At 42.6% G+C, this 21884-nt stretch overlaps 1 protein-coding gene across 9 annotated transcripts in view; it reads right to left on the bottom strand.

Annotated features, from left to right (window-relative positions):
* Positions 1-3283, bottom strand: part of CCDC149 (coiled-coil domain containing 149) — a 51307-nt gene extending 48024 nt beyond the window's left edge. For 7 of the 9 annotated variants that reach the window (XR_013922059.1, XR_013922060.1, XM_080343376.1 and 4 more), the window contains exons 1-3: positions 3182-3282; positions 2149-2276; positions 1961-2064 (exon numbers count right to left, since the gene is read on the bottom strand). Coding sequence is in view for 7 of the 9 variants with exons in the window: in XM_080343376.1 (XP_080199502.1) it covers positions 1961-2026 (66 nt within the window). In the remaining 2 variants the exon portion in view is untranslated. Of the gene's footprint in view, positions 1-1960; positions 2277-3181 lie in introns of those variants that run through there. The other 2 variants (XM_080343380.1, XM_080343378.1) reach the window with 2 other exon arrangements.
* Positions 3284-21884: the final 18601 nt, after the last annotated feature.

The following is a 21884-nucleotide window of genomic DNA, read 5'->3' as shown; positions in this document are numbered from 1 at the left end:
GTGTTTTTTCCCTTCCACACATGATCTCCCAGTACTGTTCAACTCATCCCATCACCCCAAGATCATGCTATCACCTACTCCTTTCTCCACCCCTGATTCTGTCATCATCCTTAGATCAAATGATTCCAAAACAGACTAAAATGAAATTGAGGCAAAAACTGAAATCCTACCTTTCTCCACAGCTCTCAGGCTGAGAAGTAAGTACAGACATTTAAAAACACTTAAAAGCAAACAAACAAAACTCTGCAACCAAATTTTGGTGACCAAAATTGTTTTCAAGAATTCTGTCCTCTTCACTGGAAAACACAGTACAACCACCTTTCTGTGACTGCTTTCTAGGTAAACGTTAGACAAAAACCAAAACTCCAAGTAAAAATTATGTGGCAACCGAACATAGTACTTTGCTTTTTATTTATATTAATCCACCATCAATACTTGAACTCAGCTAAGGACAAGAAAAATTTAGGTGAATTCTCACTCCTGAAGTTTACTCTGTTGCATTCAGCTTATAATGGGAAATAATGACTCTTTCTGCTCCTTCAGTATTTGCCAAGTTGGCTTTGTCCCAGTATTCCTTCCTAGTCAACCTATTCAAAGTTAGTTCAAAGAATGTTCAAGGTACACGTGGTGCAGAGATTATTCAAGAGTACCAGGTGCACACTAGGCCTGAAAGGCAAATGGCTGTAGAATAAATGGAAAAATATATAAACATGGAGGCAAAAGAACAGGCAAGAAGTTAGTGATGAGCATAATAAAAGCAGAGAAAGGTATGTGAAATGGTACAGAGCAAAAGGCACTGAAATTGAACAGCAGTCCAAAAGGAAAAAAAAAAAGGGGGGGGGGGGGGGGGGGGTAAATACAGAAAAAGACTGAAACACACAAAACAAGCATTCTTTTTCTCTAATGAAGAATTAAAAGCCAAACTACAACAATATACAGCTGTGTTTGTGTGTATATGTAAGGACAAAAAAAATATATCTTACCACTTTTCTTAACACCTGCAATACCAGACTTCTAAAAACATTACAATTGCTTCAATGAGTTCAATTACTCCTAGCTTTCAAATTTGGAGGACTGAGCTTGTGGAAATGAAAAAGAATGTGACCACGGATCCGAACCCACCAGCTTCTGGTCTTTTATACCAAGATTTTGAACCCCATTCTGTATTTTAACTGTCAAGCATCAGCAATGTGAGAGTATTTGTTTAGAGCTACCATGTCTTTTCATGCTGTGCTATCTCCTATTTTGAAAACACTTCAAAACATTTACAAAATGGGTAGGGAAGAGAACTTAAATTACATTGAAACTAAGAGGCCTGGAGAAGCTCTGTACCACCGAGGAATACAGTAAACTGGAAAAACACTACCAGTTACTTCACAAATTAGAGCCACCTTCTCACAGATCCATGATGATGTTGGAGTTAATGGCTTAATTGCACAAAATTAATCACAACAGCCAAAGGAAGAAGAAGGCAAAAGAGGGAAGCCTCTACCCTGCTATATGTACTATAGACTTCATGCAGAAAAACAGGCTGTAAGCCTGCTGTGGGAACAGAGAGAAAGGAAGGAAAAATGGAATATAAATCACTAGGCCTCCAGTTGTTCCTGAAAAAAAGAAATTATATGTATGCTTACATATTTGCAAGAACATAGCTTAACAGTCATTAAACTTTGCTGCAATCAAGAAACCCCTAAACCAGAAATAAGTGTTCAATTTCAGGATTAAGTTTTTAGGTTAAATTATATAAAAAGTTAAAAAGTTCTGAGGTAATTCTAAATGACTTTTTAAAGCAAAGAATAGTGACATTTCCACTGAACATACCTCAGGAACTGCCTCTTATCTCGTAACCCTTCCCTGCCATGTGACACCACCCCTGCCCCCAAATAAGACTCCATTTGGGAAATGAGAGATCAGATGCAGTGCTGCATGATTAGGATACTACTGAAAGTACACTTCTTACTTTCTTCTGGATAATTTTGTGTGGTTGCAGGCACCCAGTGCACAGGTAGACTCCAATTCTGGACATACTGTACTAGCACGGATCTGGGCCCACACAAACTCCCACTGAAATAACAGGGAGAAGTGACAGGTTCAGGATTCTGAACTCATGCATCTTTTCGACAGGTCAGGGCCTTAAGTGATGCTCACATAACATAACAGAGGCAAAGGCCTCCTGAAATCGAAGGAATTCACCAGTGTCCATCATACTCCAGGACGGTAGATTCAGCCAGGTTGATCTAGGCCCAAGTCGTTTGCACAAAAGTTTTGTTTGCTAGCTGTAAACACAAAAATGCTATTTTATAGTCATACAGAATTAATGCAATGCAAAATGCAATGTAAAAACCAGCATGCCAACCTACTACACACTTCATAGTTTTGTCTATTAACCCAGCTTGACTTTGGTGATATTCCTTTAAATTATACTGACCTCGAGTTGTTTTGAATTCGGTAACTTATCCTACACAAATATGTGTACCGGGAAACACTGTGGAACTTTTAATGAGGATGTAGTAGATAATACAGGTTTCTACCTATGCATTCTGAAAATCCTCATTCTACCTGTTGAAGCTCACAGCCCCTATCCTATGAAAGATTTTTCTCCCATTGCACACGGGTCTCAAAACCTTTTCCTTTATGACTCAAGTTAAGAAAACAAAGCATTTGCCACAGGAGCGCACAGGTCAGCGCGGCCCGCCTGCGGGGCCTCCCTCCGGCCGGCAGCCCCGCCAGCCCGGGCCGCAGCCGATCCCCGGCGCCCGGCCCGACAGCGGGCTGGGCACCTGAAAACGGCCTTTCCGGCAGCCGGTACACCCGAGAGGGTCGCAGACACTGGCGCTTCGCAGCGGCGCAGGGGCCGGCGGCCCGCGGGCGGGTGGCGGCGGGGCCGTGCCGCCTGGCAGCCGTGCCGCGCAGCTCCGCCTCGCCCGGCTGCAGCTCAGCGCCCCCGCCCCGCCGGCCGCACCTGCTGCCGCGCCGGCCGCGGGGTCAGGCTGCGCTCCCGGCCCAGGGCCCGCTCCCGCCGGCTGTGCCCTGCGCCTCGGCGGAGTCTCCCCGAAGCGCGGGACAGCGGCCGGACGAGGCGGAGGGGCCGGCCGCGCACCCGCCCGCCCCTCTCCCCCGGCGATGCCAGAAGGGCCGGCGCCCGAGCCCGCGGCCGCCGCCACCCGCCCCGCCGCCTCACCTCGCTCACCAGCCCCTGCCAGTCGCTCTCGCTGCGGCGGGAGCTCATGGCTCCGGCGGCCCGTGGCGGCGAGCGGCCCCGCCCGCCCCAGCTTTCCGCCGGGGAGCCTGCGGGGAGAGGCGGGGCCTGCGGCCGCCTCCTGCCGAGCGGCCGGGGCCGGCCGGGCGGGGTGCCGGGCACGGGCCTGCGGCGGCGCCTCAGCGCCCGCGGCCTGGCGCGGCCCTGCCCGCCCAGCGCTGCCGGGCCCAGGGCCGCCTCCGCACGGCGCAGGGCCCCGGCAGAGCCGGGCAGGACCGCCGTGCCTGGGCAGGAGGAGGAGAGACGGGTCTGCAGGGGAGAGTGGGGAGCACAGCGCAGTCACCCACCGAGCGCTGTGCAGAAGTGGCTGAGATGTGTTGCCCAGATTGTCCTCATCTCCTTACATCCTCCTGCTGCATAGCGGCAGGGCTCCGCTGCCATCCCAGGCACCGAACACACCTGTGGGGTGTGCATCAGGATACTGTACTGCAGTAGAGACTGCTGAATCTCTGAGGCCATTGTTGGACCACTCTCCATCATCTTTGCCAAGTCTTGGGAAATGGGAGAGGTGCCTGAGGACTGGAGGAAAGTGAATGTCACTCCAGTCTTCAAAAAGGGCAAGGAGGAGGACCCGGGTAACTATAGACCGGTCAGCCCCACCTCCATCCCTGGGAAAGTGATGGAACAGCTTATCCTTGGTGCCATCTCAAGGCATATCAAGGATAAGAGGGTCATTAGGGGCAGTCAACATGGCTTCACCAAGGGGAAGTCATGCCTGACCAAGCTCATTGACTTCTAAGAGGACATAACGAGGTGGATGGATGATGGCAGAGCGGTGGATGTGGTCTACCTTGACTTCAGTCTCCCACAGCATCCTTAAGCTAAACTGAGGAAGTGCGGTCTGGACAACCGGGTAGTGAGGTGAACTGCGAAATGGCTGAAGAAAAGAAGCCAGAGAGTCGTGGTCAATGGGGCAGAGTCTAGTTGGAGGCCTGTATCTAGTGCAGTGCCTCAAGAGTCAGTACTGGGGCCGGTATAATTCAATATATTCATCAATGATTTGGACAAGGGAATAGAGTGCACTATCAGCAAGTTTGCTGATGACACCAAGCTGGGAGGAGTGGCTGACAGGCCAGAAGGCTGTGCTGCCATCCAGCGAGATCTGGACAGGCTGGAGAGTTGGGTGGGGATAAATTTAATTAAATATAACAAGGGAAAGTGTAGAGTCTTGCATCTGGGCAGGAACAACCCCAGGTTCAAGTATAAGTTGGGGAATGACCTATTAGAGAGCAGTGTAGGGGAAAGGGACCTGGGGGTCTTGGTGGACAGCAAGATGACCATGAGCCAGCACTGTGCCCTTGTGGCCAGGAAGGCCAATGGCATCCTGGAGTGTATTAGAAGGGGGGTGGTTAGTGGGTCGAGAGAGGTACTCCTTCCCCTCTACTCTGTCCTGGTGAGACCACATCTGGAATGTTGTGTCCAGTTCTGGGCCCGTCAGTTCCAGAAGGACAGGGAACTGCTGGAGAGAGTCCAGCGTAGGGCAACAAAGATGATGGAGTGAAGCGTCTCCCTTATGATATGAGGAAAGGCTGAGGGAGCTGGGTCTCTTTAGTTTGGAGAAGAGGAGACTGAGGGGTGACCTTATTAATGTTTACAAATATATAAAGGGTGAGTGTCACGAGGATGGGGCCAGGCTCTTCTCAGTGACAACCAGTGGTAGGACAAGGGGTAATGGGCTCAAGTGGGAACACGAGAGGTTCCACTTAAATTTGAGAAGAAACTTCTTCTCAGTGAGGGTAACAGAGCACCGGAACAGGCTGCCCAGGGGGGTTGTGGAGTCTCCTACTCTGGAGACATTAAAAACCCAGCTGGATACATTCCTGTGTAACCTCATCTAGGTGTTCCTGCTTCGGCAGGGGTATTGGACTAGGTGATCTTTTGAGGTCCCTTCCAATCCCTAACATTCTGTGATTCTGTGATCTTTCTTATAACCCCCCTTTAAGTACTGAAAGGCTGCTATAAGGTCTCCCCAGAGCCTTCTCTTCTACAGGCTGAACAACCCAAACTCGCTCAGCCTGTACACCCAGCAGAGCTGTTCCAGCCCTCTGATAATTTTTCCGGCCTCCTCTGGCCCATCTCCAACAGGTCCGTGTCTCTCTGAGGACTCCAGAGCTGGACACAGGACTACAGGTGGCGTCTCACCAGAGCAGAGGGGCAGAATCACCTCCCTCAGCCTGCTGGCCACGCTCCTTTTGATGCTGCCCAGGATTTGGTTGGCTTTCTGGGCTGCAAGCGCACTTTGCTGGCTCGTGTCCAATTTTTCATCAACCATAGGTATTATTTCTATGCAACCCACCCTCTGCGAATCAGGTACACACATTGTATGTGTAAATTAAGACAGAGCAGGAGGACAAAGAGGTAGAAAACCATCTTCTCAAGACATGATACTATTACACTGCCCACTTCGGGCACAGATCTCTATTGTCACTCAGTTCACAGAGGTGTAAATAATGTAACGACCCAGGACTTGGTCTGTCTTCTTCTTCTCCCTGCTAGTGCAGACCCCTCCATCAGCATTGAAACCCAAGCCCCTCCATCAGCATTGAAATCCAAGCACACTCCACACCCTTCCAGATACCTCTGTGGCTCAGCTGCAGCCAACAGAGTCCAAGTGTAATTACATGGAGTATTTGAGCAGTTTAACCAACAATTACACTTTGTTTTAAATAACGCAACAAACAGTTCAAGACAACACAATAAAATATGTGTGCCTCATTCCTTAACACAATTTCCCCACTGTTAAGATTTGTTTGTGGTTTGGCATCTAAGCACAGTGTCCTCCTGTTCTCTAAAATGGCAGGTGATGCCTCGGTCTTGCCACTGACAACGTTTCTGTTTTGGGTGCTTAATTGATGTCTTATGTGGGAAGAAATATAGGCCACATCTGAAAAGAGCAGGAGCTCTCTTTGAATGTAAAATTATCAAGTTTAATCAATGCTTGTGGTTATCTCCATATATATATATTTAAAAAAAAAAGTCCAGGAGAGCAGTTAGCTTTAGTATGGAGCTCTAGTTTAATAGACACAGAGTTCATACATTTTACCTGCAAATTATAAATCAAACTTAGACATTTTCTCCGAATTATGGCCCATTTTCTCCTAAATTAGCTGTTCTTCATCTCCAGGCATTTTGTAACTTTAGTGCTCTAGAGGGTATATTTGTCTTGCCTTTGTTCATATTTTTCTGTGGTTTACATTGTCATGGGTGTGATATATCACAATCCTGCATGTCTTTCCAAGCTTCTCCGCAAACCATTGCTGAAAACCGCGTCTTGTTTGCACAGGCAAATAGCAAATAATGAAAATTAAATGAAGAAGAACTATAATTTAAACCCACTGCTTAAAAGAATCATTAATGGTATTAGAAACTCCATCATTTTCATAGTATTAATAGTTAAAGCTACACAATTTTTGTTGTAGATGAATCAAACAATCTTTTTCCCAGTTCTGCTTCTCATTTGCAGAATTGATCTCCTCTGTTTTCTTGGTCTGGTAGTACGCCAGACTCAGAATGCTTTTGCAGAAACAGCTCCGCTTGTAAGAAAAATAACCCTCTAACATCCTTCATTTTTGAGGGATGTCACTCGTTTTAATCCCAAGGCTGCTCACACTCCCCACAAACATAAGGTTTTAATTTTTATTTATGATAATTATTCAAATGAAAAGTAAGTATTAAGGAAAGAGAGGTTATTAATACAAAAGGATCTTTCGATGTTTCCAGCTCTTATGATTTTATCAAAAGTCTGATGAGAGCTGGTGCTTTTCAAAGAGCCCAAGCTCTTGGGTGAGAATAACCACTTTCTTCTGAAGTAAGAGGAAGATTCAAGGGAACTAAGAAAAAATAAGCTGAAATGTGCCTTGAGTGCTCTTGATGGGATCAGAAAGGAAACAAAAGAACCCAAATATGTATTTGTAAGTAATCACTTTTAGTGCCTGCTATCAGGCCTTTTGGCAGCTTCTTCAGCTTTTCTCATCCTTTCTGCCTTATTTACCAGAGAGAGGTAATTGCCTTGCCCAAGGAAACTAAGGTTTCAAACATAACCAGGCAGGGAAATTGCAGGTCTCAGGAGTATCAATCTGCTGGTTTAATTGCAAAACTAACAAGGCATTGTGATTCTTCTCCTACCTGCTGCAGTAACTGCTTCTGCACCATCACCTTGCCAGCATCAGAAGAATACAGTATTGTCGTTGAACCTCTGAGGAAAAAAATCATCTCTCAGCCTTCCTCTTCAGCCACCATCTCATTGTCTTTGTCTCTAGATCTGTTATCTTCTTTGCTTTCTTCCTCTATACATTCACTAGATAAACTTATCTGCTTCTAGTGTTTCATCTCCCTTCTCTGCAATTCTGCTTCATGATCAATCTTTCCCTCAGTATCTTGAGTTCATCTGGCTTTTCACCAGATTACCCTCCACTTCTCTAAGCATTTTCCACATTTCATTACAAAGGCTCCAGGCTTTCTAAAAACACTTTCTTTTTCTTTTCTTTTTTTTTTCACATTCAGAATCAGATCCGAGCTACTGTGGCTCTTTGATGCAACTACTCAGGTAAACACATGTAGGAGATTTATCCGACAGTTTTCACGTGTAGGAGATTTAATCAACAGTTCTAAAACACAGCTTTCAGAAATCACTGTCTTTGTCAGTCATTAAAAAAGAAAATAACACATTTTTTCATCCATAGGTAATCTAATGAATGGATTGCTTCAAATTTTGCCGTTTATTTTTGTCAACATTTGTCTACTGCACTAGCATCATCATTACATCTCTGTCCAGCTCTAAAGAAATATATGATTAAAAAAACAGTGTAAATCCTTAAGATCTGGACAGGCTACATAATTGAAATGTAATGAAAACATGTAGTGCTTGTCCCCCTGAAGGATGATTCAATTTGACTCTCCACAGATGTTTCAGGGTTCCATTTAATCAGGATTTAAATACCTCTGAATGAGGATATAACCTGTCATAGATAAAACATGCACTTTGGTACCTTTGGTAATTTGTATCAGCATTATTCTGGCTCATGTTCTTGCTAATCTGATGACAGATAAATACATATTCAAACCCTCATGCACACATTCTGGAGGAAGCATCCTATGTTTGTGAGGGTTACTATTACTTTTAGCATTTTTCTGTTCCCCTACTTGTTTTCCTTTCTTTGCTTTTGCCTTTCCTTGTCAGAGGCTGCTTTGGGTCCATTTATATTCCAGCTGCGCCTTCTCAATTTTCTCAGGTTCATTGCTGGTTTCACTGTCCTGTATCAGCTCTTCTACTTCACATGCATGATCTGTCAGCAGGACAATATGATCTGCAGATCAGAAGCAGTTTAGCAGTTATTAATTTATGTTGAATCCTTTTGTGCCCAGTCAGGTCTGTGAAGGACACATCTTAGGCAAACACCAAAGGTCTTTAAAGGGATGGTGTTTCTTTTTTCAACAGTTTTGCACCTACAATGTATTGTGTTCCTTCATGTATTAAATGCTGCATGTAACATTAAAACTTGAGACAGTGTTTTTCCTTTTTCCTTTCTTTATCTTTTTCTAAGTGACTGAGAAGGCAAATTCAATAGTGTTCTGTTGTATGAGGTTTTTAGGAATAATATATTATGTATAACTTCATTTGTTAGTGCTTTAAACAATTTTGGTTTAAATGCTGGTTTCTCCAAGGCCCTGTGATGTTGCAGCACCTAGCGCTTTGGCACGCTTCTGTCTAGAGAAGTTTGGAGCCTCAGGTAATATGGGAGGTTTCCTTGAAAAACAGTTTGTTGGGTGCTTCCTACCTAGCTATGGCTCAGAAAATGGGCAGGGTGGTGGGCACAGGTGTTTAAGCAGGTCATTGACCCTTAGATATTGCTAGTAAACACCCATTATATAGAAATGCTCAGTTCAAATACACTCTTGTGTGGATATACTGAGCTTGACACCAAGCATGGACTTAGTGAAGTCCCCCAGGACCACCAGGCTGTGGACAAGGCTCTGGAAGATGCTGGGAAGGAGTTAAAATCCTATTCGACTACGAGAGCTCGAAGTTCTTTAAGAGCATCTGTAAAATTAATTGGTTTGATCTATGCTGTGTTGGAAAAGTTCAGCACTCTTGTCTCTTTTAGCGACAGTAGATAACTTTGTATGGGTTACAAATAAGTTATTTTATGTTCACCAGCAGAATTCATGGCTCTTCTTTCCCTCACCCTAAGAATAAGGAAGGCTCAGTAGGATATAGAACACAGCAGTAAAGAAAAAAAGTATAAAATCTCAGAGCCTGTTTCAAGGCCTTGTCATTACAATTGAATATAGAGTTAGTGTAAATGAATTCTGTTTTCCTAGAGGCATCAAACTCCACCTGTCAAGACAGTCTCTCAGGAGAGACTGGAAAGTCTCTGACTGCCCTCCTTCTGCATTATTATTATTTCCTTTAAAGTATCTGCTATTGATGTAACTAAAAATGCAATATAAGATCAGAGAAAATATTTTGTCAAGTGACTCAGACAGGCACAACTGACGGGTACTAAGGAAACGTGTTCTGCATTTTATGTTCCTCTGAGTGTGTTAGAAATAGATAAGAAATAGTTCATTTTACTAAGAAATACAGGTGGGGAATTCAGACTACTCTCTGTTACTATGAAATTGAAGAGTGACCTAGTACTGTCATCAAATCTGACATATGAGTAGCTTTTCAGACTTGTAAGTTCATTTTTCCACTGGTGGGGTGTATCAAATCCCTGAAAATTGTCTGACCATTGCGGAGACATTTTTTGCTGTGACCACACCAGCCTCCAGCACCAAGACCAGCACTTTGCATATGTGATCAATACTCAACAGACTGTAAGCAAAGAACAAGGTAGAGAATCTGGAAGACGACCAGCTTGATCCTGTGCTTCCTAGTCAATTCAGAAGACATAAAGAAGGGAAGCTCACTGAGACAGAGCACAAAAATTAAATTGAAACAGAACTTGTTGAGAATATTACAGAAAAATAAGTTTCCATTTGAAAATATTTATCTGGAAAAAACAAAAAGTATCAGTTTTGGTATCCAGTTTTTCTGGATTCGTGAGGTAATTTCTTATCACACCCTGACTGCATGCCTTAGAATGGGCAGTGGCACCCAGTGACACTGAGCTGAAGTCTGCATCTTTTACATTCAAGTTGTGCAGACCTTTGCGGCTTCAACCTCCGTCTCTTCTAAGTGAAGTTTGATGAACATTCTTTTATCTTCCGGGAAGCTTCTCCAGTTGGTAAAAGCAGTTAAATGTTAATTGGATGAAGGAGCTGAAGCTTGGATTTCTACATCCCAGGTAAAGCCATAGCTAGTGGGATATAGCCTCCCTCTCTTCTCATAAATATTTAGTTATGAAAGTGCAACAGCTTTAACAGAAGAAATTAAGAGATCTGTTTTATCCTCCAGGTTTGAATCAGATGGAAAGAAATAAAACCCCGTGATTCCTCTATCACAGGAGCCGTTGGAATAGATGAGGTTCTAGAGTGACAGTCTCTTTTCTTTGCCCCTGCTGCTTTATTGTATTGGTGGCAATTTTACTGATGAGATTATGATCCTATGAAATTATTATTTGAGTGAAAGTAGAGCTATACCTTTAATTTACTCATTTCTGCTTGTTTTACCTCTGAATTTTATACCTTTTCCTTTTTATTATTGTTTTCTGTTTTTTTCAAAATAATCTCTTTCGCTACAAAATGGTTTTTATCTTCATGCTTGTTGGTCACTGAATCAATTTAAAATATAATCTTCTGGTCCTAGTGAGAGGTCATATGTGGATGGTATGTTTATTTATTCACTCTGACAAATGGTGGAGGCACCATACAAACCAGTACCAAGCAGAACCCCATAAAACTAGACAAGATAAGGGCTGAGGGCTCTGAGTTGTATTCAGCAGTGGGCAGAAATCACAGGCTGAAGTGGGTGCTCTCCCTGGCCCTTGCCTTGTCCCCCAGAAGCAGTTTGTAAGAACAAATGAAAATTATGAAGCAGCTTCTGAATCAGGATTTTAAACCAAGTGTACTGAAATGAATGAAAATGGATTTCAATTAATTTGTGTATGCCAAGCATATTTACGGTGCTTTCTTTAGCCACCTGTTCTACATCTGCCCTCTTTTGCAAGTCACATTCCTGAAACCTCCAAAAGAGCACGAGAGGGAGTTTTGGGAGTGTGTACTAGCAATGTGGTGTGGTTAGCCGTATGCAGAGATAAGAAGCCAGAAACATTTAGACCTCTGCTCTTTCTGGTTTTGCCAGAAATATTGTCGCCATGAAGGGTTTTCTCCATCATGGACTTAAAGTTTTGTATCTTCACCAAAAGGGTTGGCAAGCATTGGAACAGTCTGCCTGAGGAAGCAGTTGAGCCACCATCCCTGGAGGTGTTCAAAAGACGTGTGGAGGTGGCATGTAGGGACCTGGTTTAGTGGTGGACTTGGCAGTGTTAGGTTTATGGTTGTACTCAATGATTTAAAGGTCTTCTCCAACCTAAATGCTTCTGTGATTCTATATCAAGATTCTTGTTGAGTAAGCAGGATCTTTGCTTTACAGAAATATGTACATTTAAAGGCTGGAATAAATAAAATTAACAGTGCGTTCACCACTGAAGGTGGAGTCCGAAAGGATTATACTGTTTAAGCAACTTTAGGGCTAGAAGATGCAGAGACACCTGTGGTGGAACTTTAAATGCAATGAGGAGCCTAATTCCTGTCCAGACTTTAAGACGTCTGTCCCTTCTGCAATAAAATAAGCAATGACACTGTCATCTAATGGAGTGTACTGAGTAATGTGGACCTTTGTTGTTTCTGTGTTTGAGTAGGGTGGCAGCCAACCTGTTTTGCTTTGGTGGAACATTGCTAGTTTTTAGGACCATCCTGTGAGCTTGCTGTGCTCAGTCATAGTTGTTCTCAGTCCTAGACTGTTCTCAGTCTGTTTCTAAAATAAAGAGGAAAAAAAAATCCACACAATAAGAAAAAGAAGTAAAAATCTCTTGGAGGTTGTCCTCTTGGACATTTTGCTGATGGAGAGTGTACCCTGCACTCTCTAGCCCTCCAATTCTACACTGTTCACAGGTTTCTCTAACAGCACAATGTCATTTTTCTCATCTTTAGTGGCTGGGCAGATTCTGACACACCAGGAAAATGTATCTATTTCAATTTGGTATTTAACAAGGTGCACAGATGGTGTTAAAAAGCAGGTAGGAGTGGTTAATCACCTGTGAATTTTCGGCATTTTTCTGCTGTCCATAGAGGACTTTAGAAGTGCATTTACTGCATGGGTTTCTCCACGATGATTTGCATTTTCATGGTTGTTTTCAATCAATCACTCCAGAGAGGTTTGCAAATCTTCTCATTCCAAAGTAGTGAAGACCTGCCCACGTCCACATCCATAGCGCAACAAATGATTTGGGACCTGAATCATGTGGTGTTCAGTGCTCACGTTCAGGCATATCCATACCTCATCACACCCTCAATTGTTTCATTTTACTGACACCATCTGTTTCTTGTGCCTAAACCGATTTGTATTCCATTTCAAGAGTTGTCCCCTATGCTCAGCTTTCTGACCCTGTAAATCGTTCTCCTGTACAGTCTGTAACAAATACTTTCCTGGAATCTGGATGAATTATGTCAACGATTTCATCTTTATCAATTCAGCAATGCATTGAAATGACCCTAATACATTTGTCATACATGATCTTCTTTGAACAGAACCATGCAGCATTCCCTTTACTAAATCACATCTCTAACTGAATTGTAATCTTCTCCTTATAAATGTTTCCATTATCTTGCTCGCTACTACAGTCAGTCTTACAAGTCTGCATTTTGTTGGGTCCTCCCAGTGTCTCTATTTGACAGCTACTGAAGCCGCTCAACAGTGAAGTACATTTCAGGTAAATATCATTGATGTGCTCCTGAAAGAATAAGAAAAAAATTAAAACCCAGTAAAAAATACTCTTGATATTCAATAGTAGTTTTACAAATTCACTGAAATAAATGAAGAATAAAGGAGAATTTCTTTATTGCTGGCAGTTAGTGGCATTGATGGATCAAGGCATAGCCATTCTCAGTATGGCCAAACAATTTCACTTTTTATATGGCTACAGCTAAAATTCAATGAACTGACTCAGAAGGTTCAGGATAAACTATAACAGTAAGTTAAGCCCTCAAATCGATTTGGTATTTTAAAAGGACAGAGAGCAGCACAATGTCATCTTCCTTCACAGATGTAACTTTAACTGAAACTGTAAATCCAAAGCAGAGTATTGGGGGATAAGGGTATATAATGTGTGATTTAAGACCCATCCTGGAAATCAGTGAGGATTTGAGTACACCAACTCTAAAACATAATCGGAGCGTTATAAGAGTCCATCCAGAAAGTTAGGAGGATATTTTTTTAAAGAATAAAGATAAATTTCATATCTTAAAGAGGCTATTTTTGAAGAGTGCTGGGCAAGATGAGAAAAGAAAATGACTGTGAAAGAAGCAGCACAGCAGCAGAGGCATAGATAACCACTCATCCTACTATCCTCTCAAGATACGAGCTGGGGATGATTTCCATCAACGACTTCCAAATATAACATTATTCAGCTTTCATTTGTTGTCAATCTAATTTGAATGCAAGTTATTCAGAGCGCATGGCTGTTTTGCCTTTGTATTTGCCTGTAAAGCGCTGCACGCTCCAAGCCAGGAAAAAAGGCAGAATTCATGGATTAGAAGAGATAACGTCCTCATTGAAAGTCCTGTGTGCAAATGCTTGTTTTCTAATCACCTTTGTCAAACCTGCCCCTGCTACACCACACAGAGCAATTCATCTTCAAAGTAAGAAGAACTGCAGCTTATTTTATACTAACCCTGGGACAGACTCTCTACTTATGAGGAACTGGAGAAACTCCTGCCAATTTATATTAGCTTCCATGGAAAAAACACCTGAACTCCCAAGATTTGGCTTTGCTTATGACCTGAAGTTCACAGAGCTCTTAGTATTGAACAAACTCCATGTTTGAGATGAAATCCTGAATTCACACTGAAGCGAAATAGAGTTTTTTCATTGACATTGGAAAGGCCAAGGTTTCAATCCTTCCTTTTGAGACAGGAGTTAAAGAAGTTTATGCATGCTATGGCATGGCTACATCAGAATTGAGTGCTGTAGAGGTTGTCCACAAATAACACAACAAATACTATCCCTTGGGCTGCAAGTTCAGAGATAGTCACTGTGACCTAAAATAGTAACTTGTTATGTGCCTACAAGTCCATCTTCTTTCTCTTAACTCTAAATAAAAGCATAAAAGTTTAACTGAATAGAAAATTAGAACCTGCGAATGTGCATCTACCTGCCTTTTATTAGCCTACTGAGTAATTTCTCTCTTTCAGCTTCCCTTTCGCCCCCTCTTTACAATAAATCTACTCTAAATTTCCCTATTTTTGTTGCATTGGCTCTTTTTCTTCCTTTTCATATTTTATTTTTTATCTCTTTCTGCCCTTTGGCTCTAGATGGGCTGTTTTTCTCTCTGACTTCATTTTGTGCCTTTGCCTTTGAGCAGCTTTCCACGCTCTCCACCCTAGGGCCTGACTGAAGGACTAGTTCACCATTACAAAAGTCCAGGTCAGAGAGGCTTTCCTCTCCTGAATACCCAGATCTGTCACTGGACCATCCATGGCCCCCTTCTCGGTCTCAAATGAGGCCAGAGTCAGGACTGCTGTCTTTGCTGTAACTCTGACAGTTACTTTTGGGCTTGAGGTCCATTTGCAGTTTGATCAGAAGCCATTGCTGAGTATTATAAATGAAGCACTTGCAAGGCTGTCCTGGTTTTGTTAAAAACAAGTTTCTCTTTTAGTGAATTGGCCTGTCAGCTAAAGCTTCATATTAACTGCATTTTCCTGGAGAACCAGACACACATTTTGGTAAACCTGGCAATGGAATGCAAACTTATTGATAAGCATGGATGGACATCTCGCGAGAGGGGCAACGAGAAACAAGTGACTAAGAAACTGACCAACTGTGTATAACATTCCATTCACGTGAACACTTCATATAAAAGTGGGAGATCACGAGGATCTCATTCCTTTTTCCCTTTTCCCTTTCCTCTTTTCCCTATGGCCGACATTAGGAGAGGACCTTGCTAGTCGTCCCTGCGAACTGAGGCCTAGTGACAGACTGAATCCAGATCCGGTTGGCTGTGGAGTCCAATCCAGGACTTTGGTTGCTGGCTCTGCAGTTGCTGGGACTTTCAAGATTGGTTTTGTATATTTTGTATTATTTTCTCTATTCTTATTAGTAGCATTAGTAAAACATCTTTAATTTTTTCCAACTCTCTTCTCTCTGTTCTTCTTCCCTCCCGATCGCCTGTCCTTAGTGGAAGGGGGGAGAGGGAGGGGCAAAAGGGGGAAGTGGGGTTGGAAAGAGGAGGTTAACAATACATCTGCCAGGGTTTTATTGTCACCCCGCAATCTTAACCCTCGACAAAGGCACTACAGCACATCCTACCTGAGCCTCCAGTAATGTCAGCCAAGGGTAAAACCAGGCCACGAGAGTAACTACCAGCAGCACACTCACCCCAGGGTGTAGGCAGAGACTGTGTGTGACAAGCACGGATCTGCCGGTGTGCTCTTGGACCACCGCTTTCCCAAGAGAACTCCGAGCTGTACACGAGAGCTGGGTCCAGCAAATCAATTCACGGCTCTCACAGAGAGTTCACCCCATTCCCTGCGAGGGTCAGCTGGGTATCTGAGGCAGGACTTTGAAAAATGCCAGCTAATGATGGAAAGCACAAGAATTGACCAAACAAGACGAATACCTACCAGATTAAGCTAGGGAATTGAAAGTTATAGGCTTGAGCTAAGCCAAATGCATTGAATATCCAGCTGAATATCCAACAGTTTAACATATGGAGACAATACTGTTTCCATCTCAACAGCCAAAAAAAATGAAAATGGGGAAAAAAAAATAAATAAGGCTATTACTTGGCCAAAAGACAGAGAATGGTTCTTGCTGTCATACAAGAGGATGTACATACTGGTGGTGTGTTATATTCTTGCTTTGTTCACAGTGGCAAGAGATGTGTCTGGGCACATGGTGCAAAGCGTGACAAGTGTGAGAGCACAGCGCAGGTGTTGTGTTAAGAGGGTTAATTTAGCAGAAGTTGAGCTCCCTTGTGTTCCAGCTTGTCCTCAGTGCTTGCACTGAGGGCTGGGGCCAGCTGAGCTAAACCCCTGAGCGATGCCCAATCACACCAGATGACCTCAGGCTGGCACTGTAAGTCTGATCGTGCTCAACAGCCAGTCCGGTATTATGTTGAATTCACATGACTACAGATACACCAATAGTGCAGGGCTGGGTCATGACCATTGAACTTATGCGCTTGCACAGATTCACAAATAGTATAATATACATCCTGTAAGTATGAGCACATCCAATGAGAAATTCTCATGACTAGATCCACAAATAATGAGGTTTATGAAAGCAACAGGTACAAGTTTTAGATTGACATTGATAAAATACACAGTCTTGCAAAAATACGTATTAGTACCAAGTATATATAAATTCTAAGATGACTATATAGTGCTACTAACATGATTACAAATACAACCTTGAAGTCTAAGTGTCCTGGGGAAACACTTGGAATAACCAAGTGCACAAATCTTACCCAAAAGCATCCTTTTGGGTGGAGAAGATAGGCTCAGCCCATTGACTGATCGCAGAAATTATCATGGTGTTTCCTTGGCTTCTCAGTGATGGTATCTGTGGGAAACTGCAGCGGGTCTGTGGAATCCTTGACAGAAAATATGAGAGTAGAGATCAGCCTTGAAGATATTAAGATTTACGCTTGAGAAGGATGGGAGTAAAGGAGTATCCGGAGGTATGGAGTTGTACCCGTGAGAGAGAAGGGGAGAGAAGGGGATAGAGTAACATGGATGATAGCAAAATTAACCAATGAGATGTTAGTGCTGTAACTTGTAACCAATAGCGAAAAGACACATGAACTGGTAGAATTGTATAAAAATGCACTTGTAGCAATAAATGGACCCTATTACTTCAACCTTGGAGGAACTTGGTCCATGTCGTTTGTCCGTCTCAACCGCGACAGGTATCTTCCCTAACGTTCCCCTACTGTTAGGGTATTTTATATTATTTTCTAAGTTTAGGTAGAGCTTGAGTGACTCTAGTCATACATTACTTTGTTATTGATTGGTGTAAAGACTCTCGCTTTGATTTTTAAGGTAAGAAGACTGCACTTGCTCAAAGGGAGATAGGGGTGTGAGGGAGACATATATCTTTTGAGATGGAGGTGTGTTTTGGTATTATAATAAAATTGTAATGAGCAAAGTTCATCCACAGAGCAAATTTCAACACATCTGTTGGCTCAAAACTAGCATTTTGGATGGAATTGAACATTCATCTTTTTTTAACTGACAGCAGCCATACCATCTGGTTCCTGTACCTGCCTTATACACAGGGCCTGGCTGCAGTACCTCCACACCGCTCCACTCCCCCATATTTCTTAGTGCCAGCACACTGGGCTTCCCCATGCACTAACGTCCAAGAATGCAGGCCAGGCTGGGGGGCAGAACCATGCAGAAGAGATTTCTTACCTGCCACACAGCTGCCTTATATGCTGAAGATGCGGATATAACTTTATTCTCAATAAGTGTATCCTCGATAATCAGTTTCAATAATTTGCTCCCTCAGTAATTACTCCACAGCAGGTCAGTTAGTGGTGATGGTACGCAGATGCAGAAAGAACGGCTCAGTGGGGAGCATCTCTTGCCAAGCAGCACAAGGGATGAAGGACAGGCACAGAACAGAGGGAGAGGGCTGGCGAGGGTGGATTGTCACTGTAGTCCTTTCAAAGTCTGCAAGGCAGCCAAGCTGAGGCTGACAGGTAGAAGAATCAGCACTGAACAACTTACAAAGGGCACAGGAGCAACTTGGACAACACCAAGCTGGGCTGAAAGAGTGTTCCCGCTGCAGAGTCAAAGCACTAGGCCATTACCTGCCAGCAAGCAAGTCTGGGTGCAGGCACCGAACACCTCCCCAGGCAGCAGGAGAGAGCAGTACAGGAAAACTGAGGAGAGGCAGATTCTCAGGAGAGCGATGAAGAGCGAACTGCTCAGCTCCCAGCCCAGGCAGAGGGTTCCTGGCACAGAGGAGCAAGCTGCACACTGTGCAAACTACACAAAAAATCAGTGGTGTTATGTGATCCTGTGCACAAGCAAAAAATGGCAGAATTTTGTAACTTTTCAGGGGGCTGACTCATTAATTTTGAGCTTCAGGTGAGCAGCAGTAGTATAGGCAGTTCTGTAAAATGTTCTCCACTCAAGCATCCATTCGACATATAACATACTTTTACTGAATTTTACAGTAACTAAGCATATTAGCAAATTATACTGGAAAAAGTGATTTATAGTAAAAGGAGGGAAACCTTCATGAATTTGAGCCGTCCACAGGATTGCATTTACCCTATGGCCTGTCTACAAAAGAAGCAAAGAGCTGTCCCATGGCAGCTACACCAGACACGTTTCCCCACAGCCATCTCATTGCCAACAGGGCTGTGTAGTTGCATCTGTGACCTGGACCACGTGTACCATGCTGGCAGGAGGTGACGTGGGAGTGAACTCCCCGCCTTGCATTGCCTGGTGGGTTCATGCCTGCCACTGCTGCTATCATTTTTCTTCTTTGTTAAGGGAGGGATTTAAATAGCTCCTAAGTTTTACACTGGTATAATGTTAGGACAAAAGCAGTTAGTAACCAGTGGGGAAAAAAACACTGCCACAAAAAATAAATGGAAATGAGGTAATCTGTTACAGTATTGGGGCATTTCAGCCCTCAGGGGTTATTCATGTAAATGAATCTTGTGCTTATTCTGTCAGGGAACACAAATTAATAGCACATGAAGAAATAAGAACCAACAGTCTTAAAATCCCAGATGAAATCAAAGCACACAAATCAGATCCCATTATAGATTTCAGGGCCATGGTCTCAATCAGAGAGAATTTTGCTTCCGTAAATAAAGTTATTAAAGGTGACCCCATATTAGGGTGAGAGTTTCACACTTAGCTCCCAAAATGTCTGAGGTGTTTGAAGCACAGTTTTTCTTTTGGATTTTGACCATCACCATATAAAATTGAAAGCTGTGCAAGTACAATTTATCTGGAGAGCCTGTAAGGTTTGCTTGATCCCAGAGCTCTACTGGCACAGAGACTTACTGAAGTGTGCTTTCAGAAAACATAGTTTACTGTTCAATGTTACCATCATGAGAGTTAGCATCGTTTCCCACAAAAACTAACAGCACTTCTGCTTAGTGATGGCCCTAAACAATGTGTAAAATTGAACTATCAGAGGGAAGAATCCCCATAATTCGATTCCTGGATATGTGTGAATCTCCAAACACTGAAAAAATACCAAAATTTAGAGTAGCAGAGAAGGAAAAGAAGAAAAAAAATTAAAAAAAAAAAAAAAGACAAAAAAGTTTCAAGGATATAAAAAGCCATCATAATAAGGAGAAAACACTTTTGATATCAACACTATTTGGAATCCAGATACATGAGATTTACCACCTGCCTTGTCATCTGCTCATCAGAATCACAGCATTGGGGGTTTTTTTGTCTCCTCTCTAAACACTGAGTTTCCACTAGCTCAACCTTCCGAACTGTTTAGAGGTGATATGACAGCAAGGTGATGAAAAGAAGGAAGATTTTTCCTTGGTCACTTGAACCTTGGATTTGGAGATCTAAATTGCCTGGAATCACCTAACCCACTTCTAATGAGAGTGGGTTACAATGTTTAGTCCAAATGAGAATGGCTTTCAGTCTATGGAAGGCATGCTTTGCATCTCACAGGGGATGCACAGTTCCATGGCAGCAGAATTCAAACTCAGCATATATCTACACCAGCCAGATTGGTACCCAGGTAGGTACCTTACCTTCCTTATCTGTCTTTAGTGGTCTTCATTCAGAAAAGAGCATCACTTCAGCCTTTCTACAGCTTGTTATGTTGTTTACAATCCTACTCAGGCTGCTGTTTAAAAAGCTTTTTTCCTCTTCCCAGTGTGAAGGTACAACATGCTGTTACTGTTTACAGCAAAGAGGCTGGTGTGGCTGTGCAGGCTGAGGAGGAACACACATGCACTGGCATATTTGTATTTTCATAGAAACCTGAATAGATACCATTTTTAAACAGTTTTGCTATCAAAATAGGTCATTTTGTAAAGAAAAAATAAAAAAGCTTTAAATGAATTTGTGGAAAATATAATGAAAGAAATAACTTAAAATGTGACTTACTGTTAATAATTTCTTAAGAACTTGCCTAATTTTAGCAGTCTCTTGGAGGAACATAATACTACCCAGTCTATTTGGAGGTAGTATATTCTTTCCAGAAAAACAAACCAAAACAACCCAACAACCTCCAGATAAATGCACATAGAAAGCCTGAAAATGCCATTCCGTATAAATAATTTTCAATTTCACTTGTACCTGTGCAACTCTGTCTGTGAGCCACTTTACAAACATGTGGTCCAAAGTCTAAGGAACAGCCAGACTTGCAAACTTCAAAATCCATCACTGAGACTTGAGGCAGGTGGGCTGCTCTCTGAACTCATTAAATTACATGTAAATATTTAAAGCCTGTATGGTGGGTTTTGTCCTGCCTTAGAACTCACCCTGCCTACTTCCAGCATATGTGTCTGAATTAAAATATGTTGCCCCCTCTTGGTAGTATAAAAAAACTTGTCAATTAATGCATCAGAAGGACTTTGGTATCTATCATAAAATCATAGAATAATTGAGGCTAAAGGGACCTCTGGAGGTCATTTGGTCCAACACCTTGCTCAAAGCACGGCAAATGTCACAGGCCAGGTTACTGAGGCTCTGTGCAGTCTAGTTCTGAGTATCTCCAAGGATGGAGATCCCACAGCTTCCCTGGGCAACATGGTGCAGCATTTGACCATAGAAGAACTTTTTTTCTTATATCTAACCAGAATGTCCCTTACAGCATCTTGTATTTGTTCCCTCTTGTCCTTTCCTGTGCAATACTTAGAAGAAAAATTGTTCTGTGTTCCATCTAACTCTACACGAACCTATCCATACTACAAGGCAGGGAGAATAAGGATGTTTTCTGGCTATTACAGTTTCTTTTGCAGGCTGTTCTAAATTAAATTATACAGTCAATTCTCTATTATCAGAAGGTAATGGCTGAATTCAATGTTTTTTATTGATGCATCACATTCGTGTTCAGATACGGGATTTCCCTTGCCTCAAGGCTGCCTTTACGAAGATTAACATGTCTGCATTTCTATGGTAGAAGTAGATTTTTCATGTTTATGAGAAATATGAAGAACTAATGTTATTCACTCACTCTTATACTTTGTCCTTAAAACATATGTGGCAGACCTGTAACCACTGAAGTTGCTAGTTAATAGTTACAAATGTATTTATATTAGGGAACATATAGGTAGACTATGTGGAAGGAAGATTGCTGTGCATCCTTAATCTAGACTGGTTTGCTTAATTTTTGTTTAACTGAGTTAAAAAGAGACCCTGACTTACAATATTTGATTTAAAAATTAAGTATTGTATTCATCGTATTGATTTTTATACCCATAGGTAAACAGTAAATTAGGTGGTCAACTCTGTAATACATCTAGAA

This window comes from Nesoenas mayeri (genome assembly GCF_963082525.1).
Source record: "Nesoenas mayeri genome assembly, chromosome: 4".
Classification (NCBI taxonomy): domain Eukaryota; kingdom Metazoa; phylum Chordata; class Aves; order Columbiformes; family Columbidae; genus Nesoenas; species Nesoenas mayeri.
Note: the sequence above shows the minus strand (reverse complement) of the source record. Positions and strands in the feature narration are given on the sequence as shown.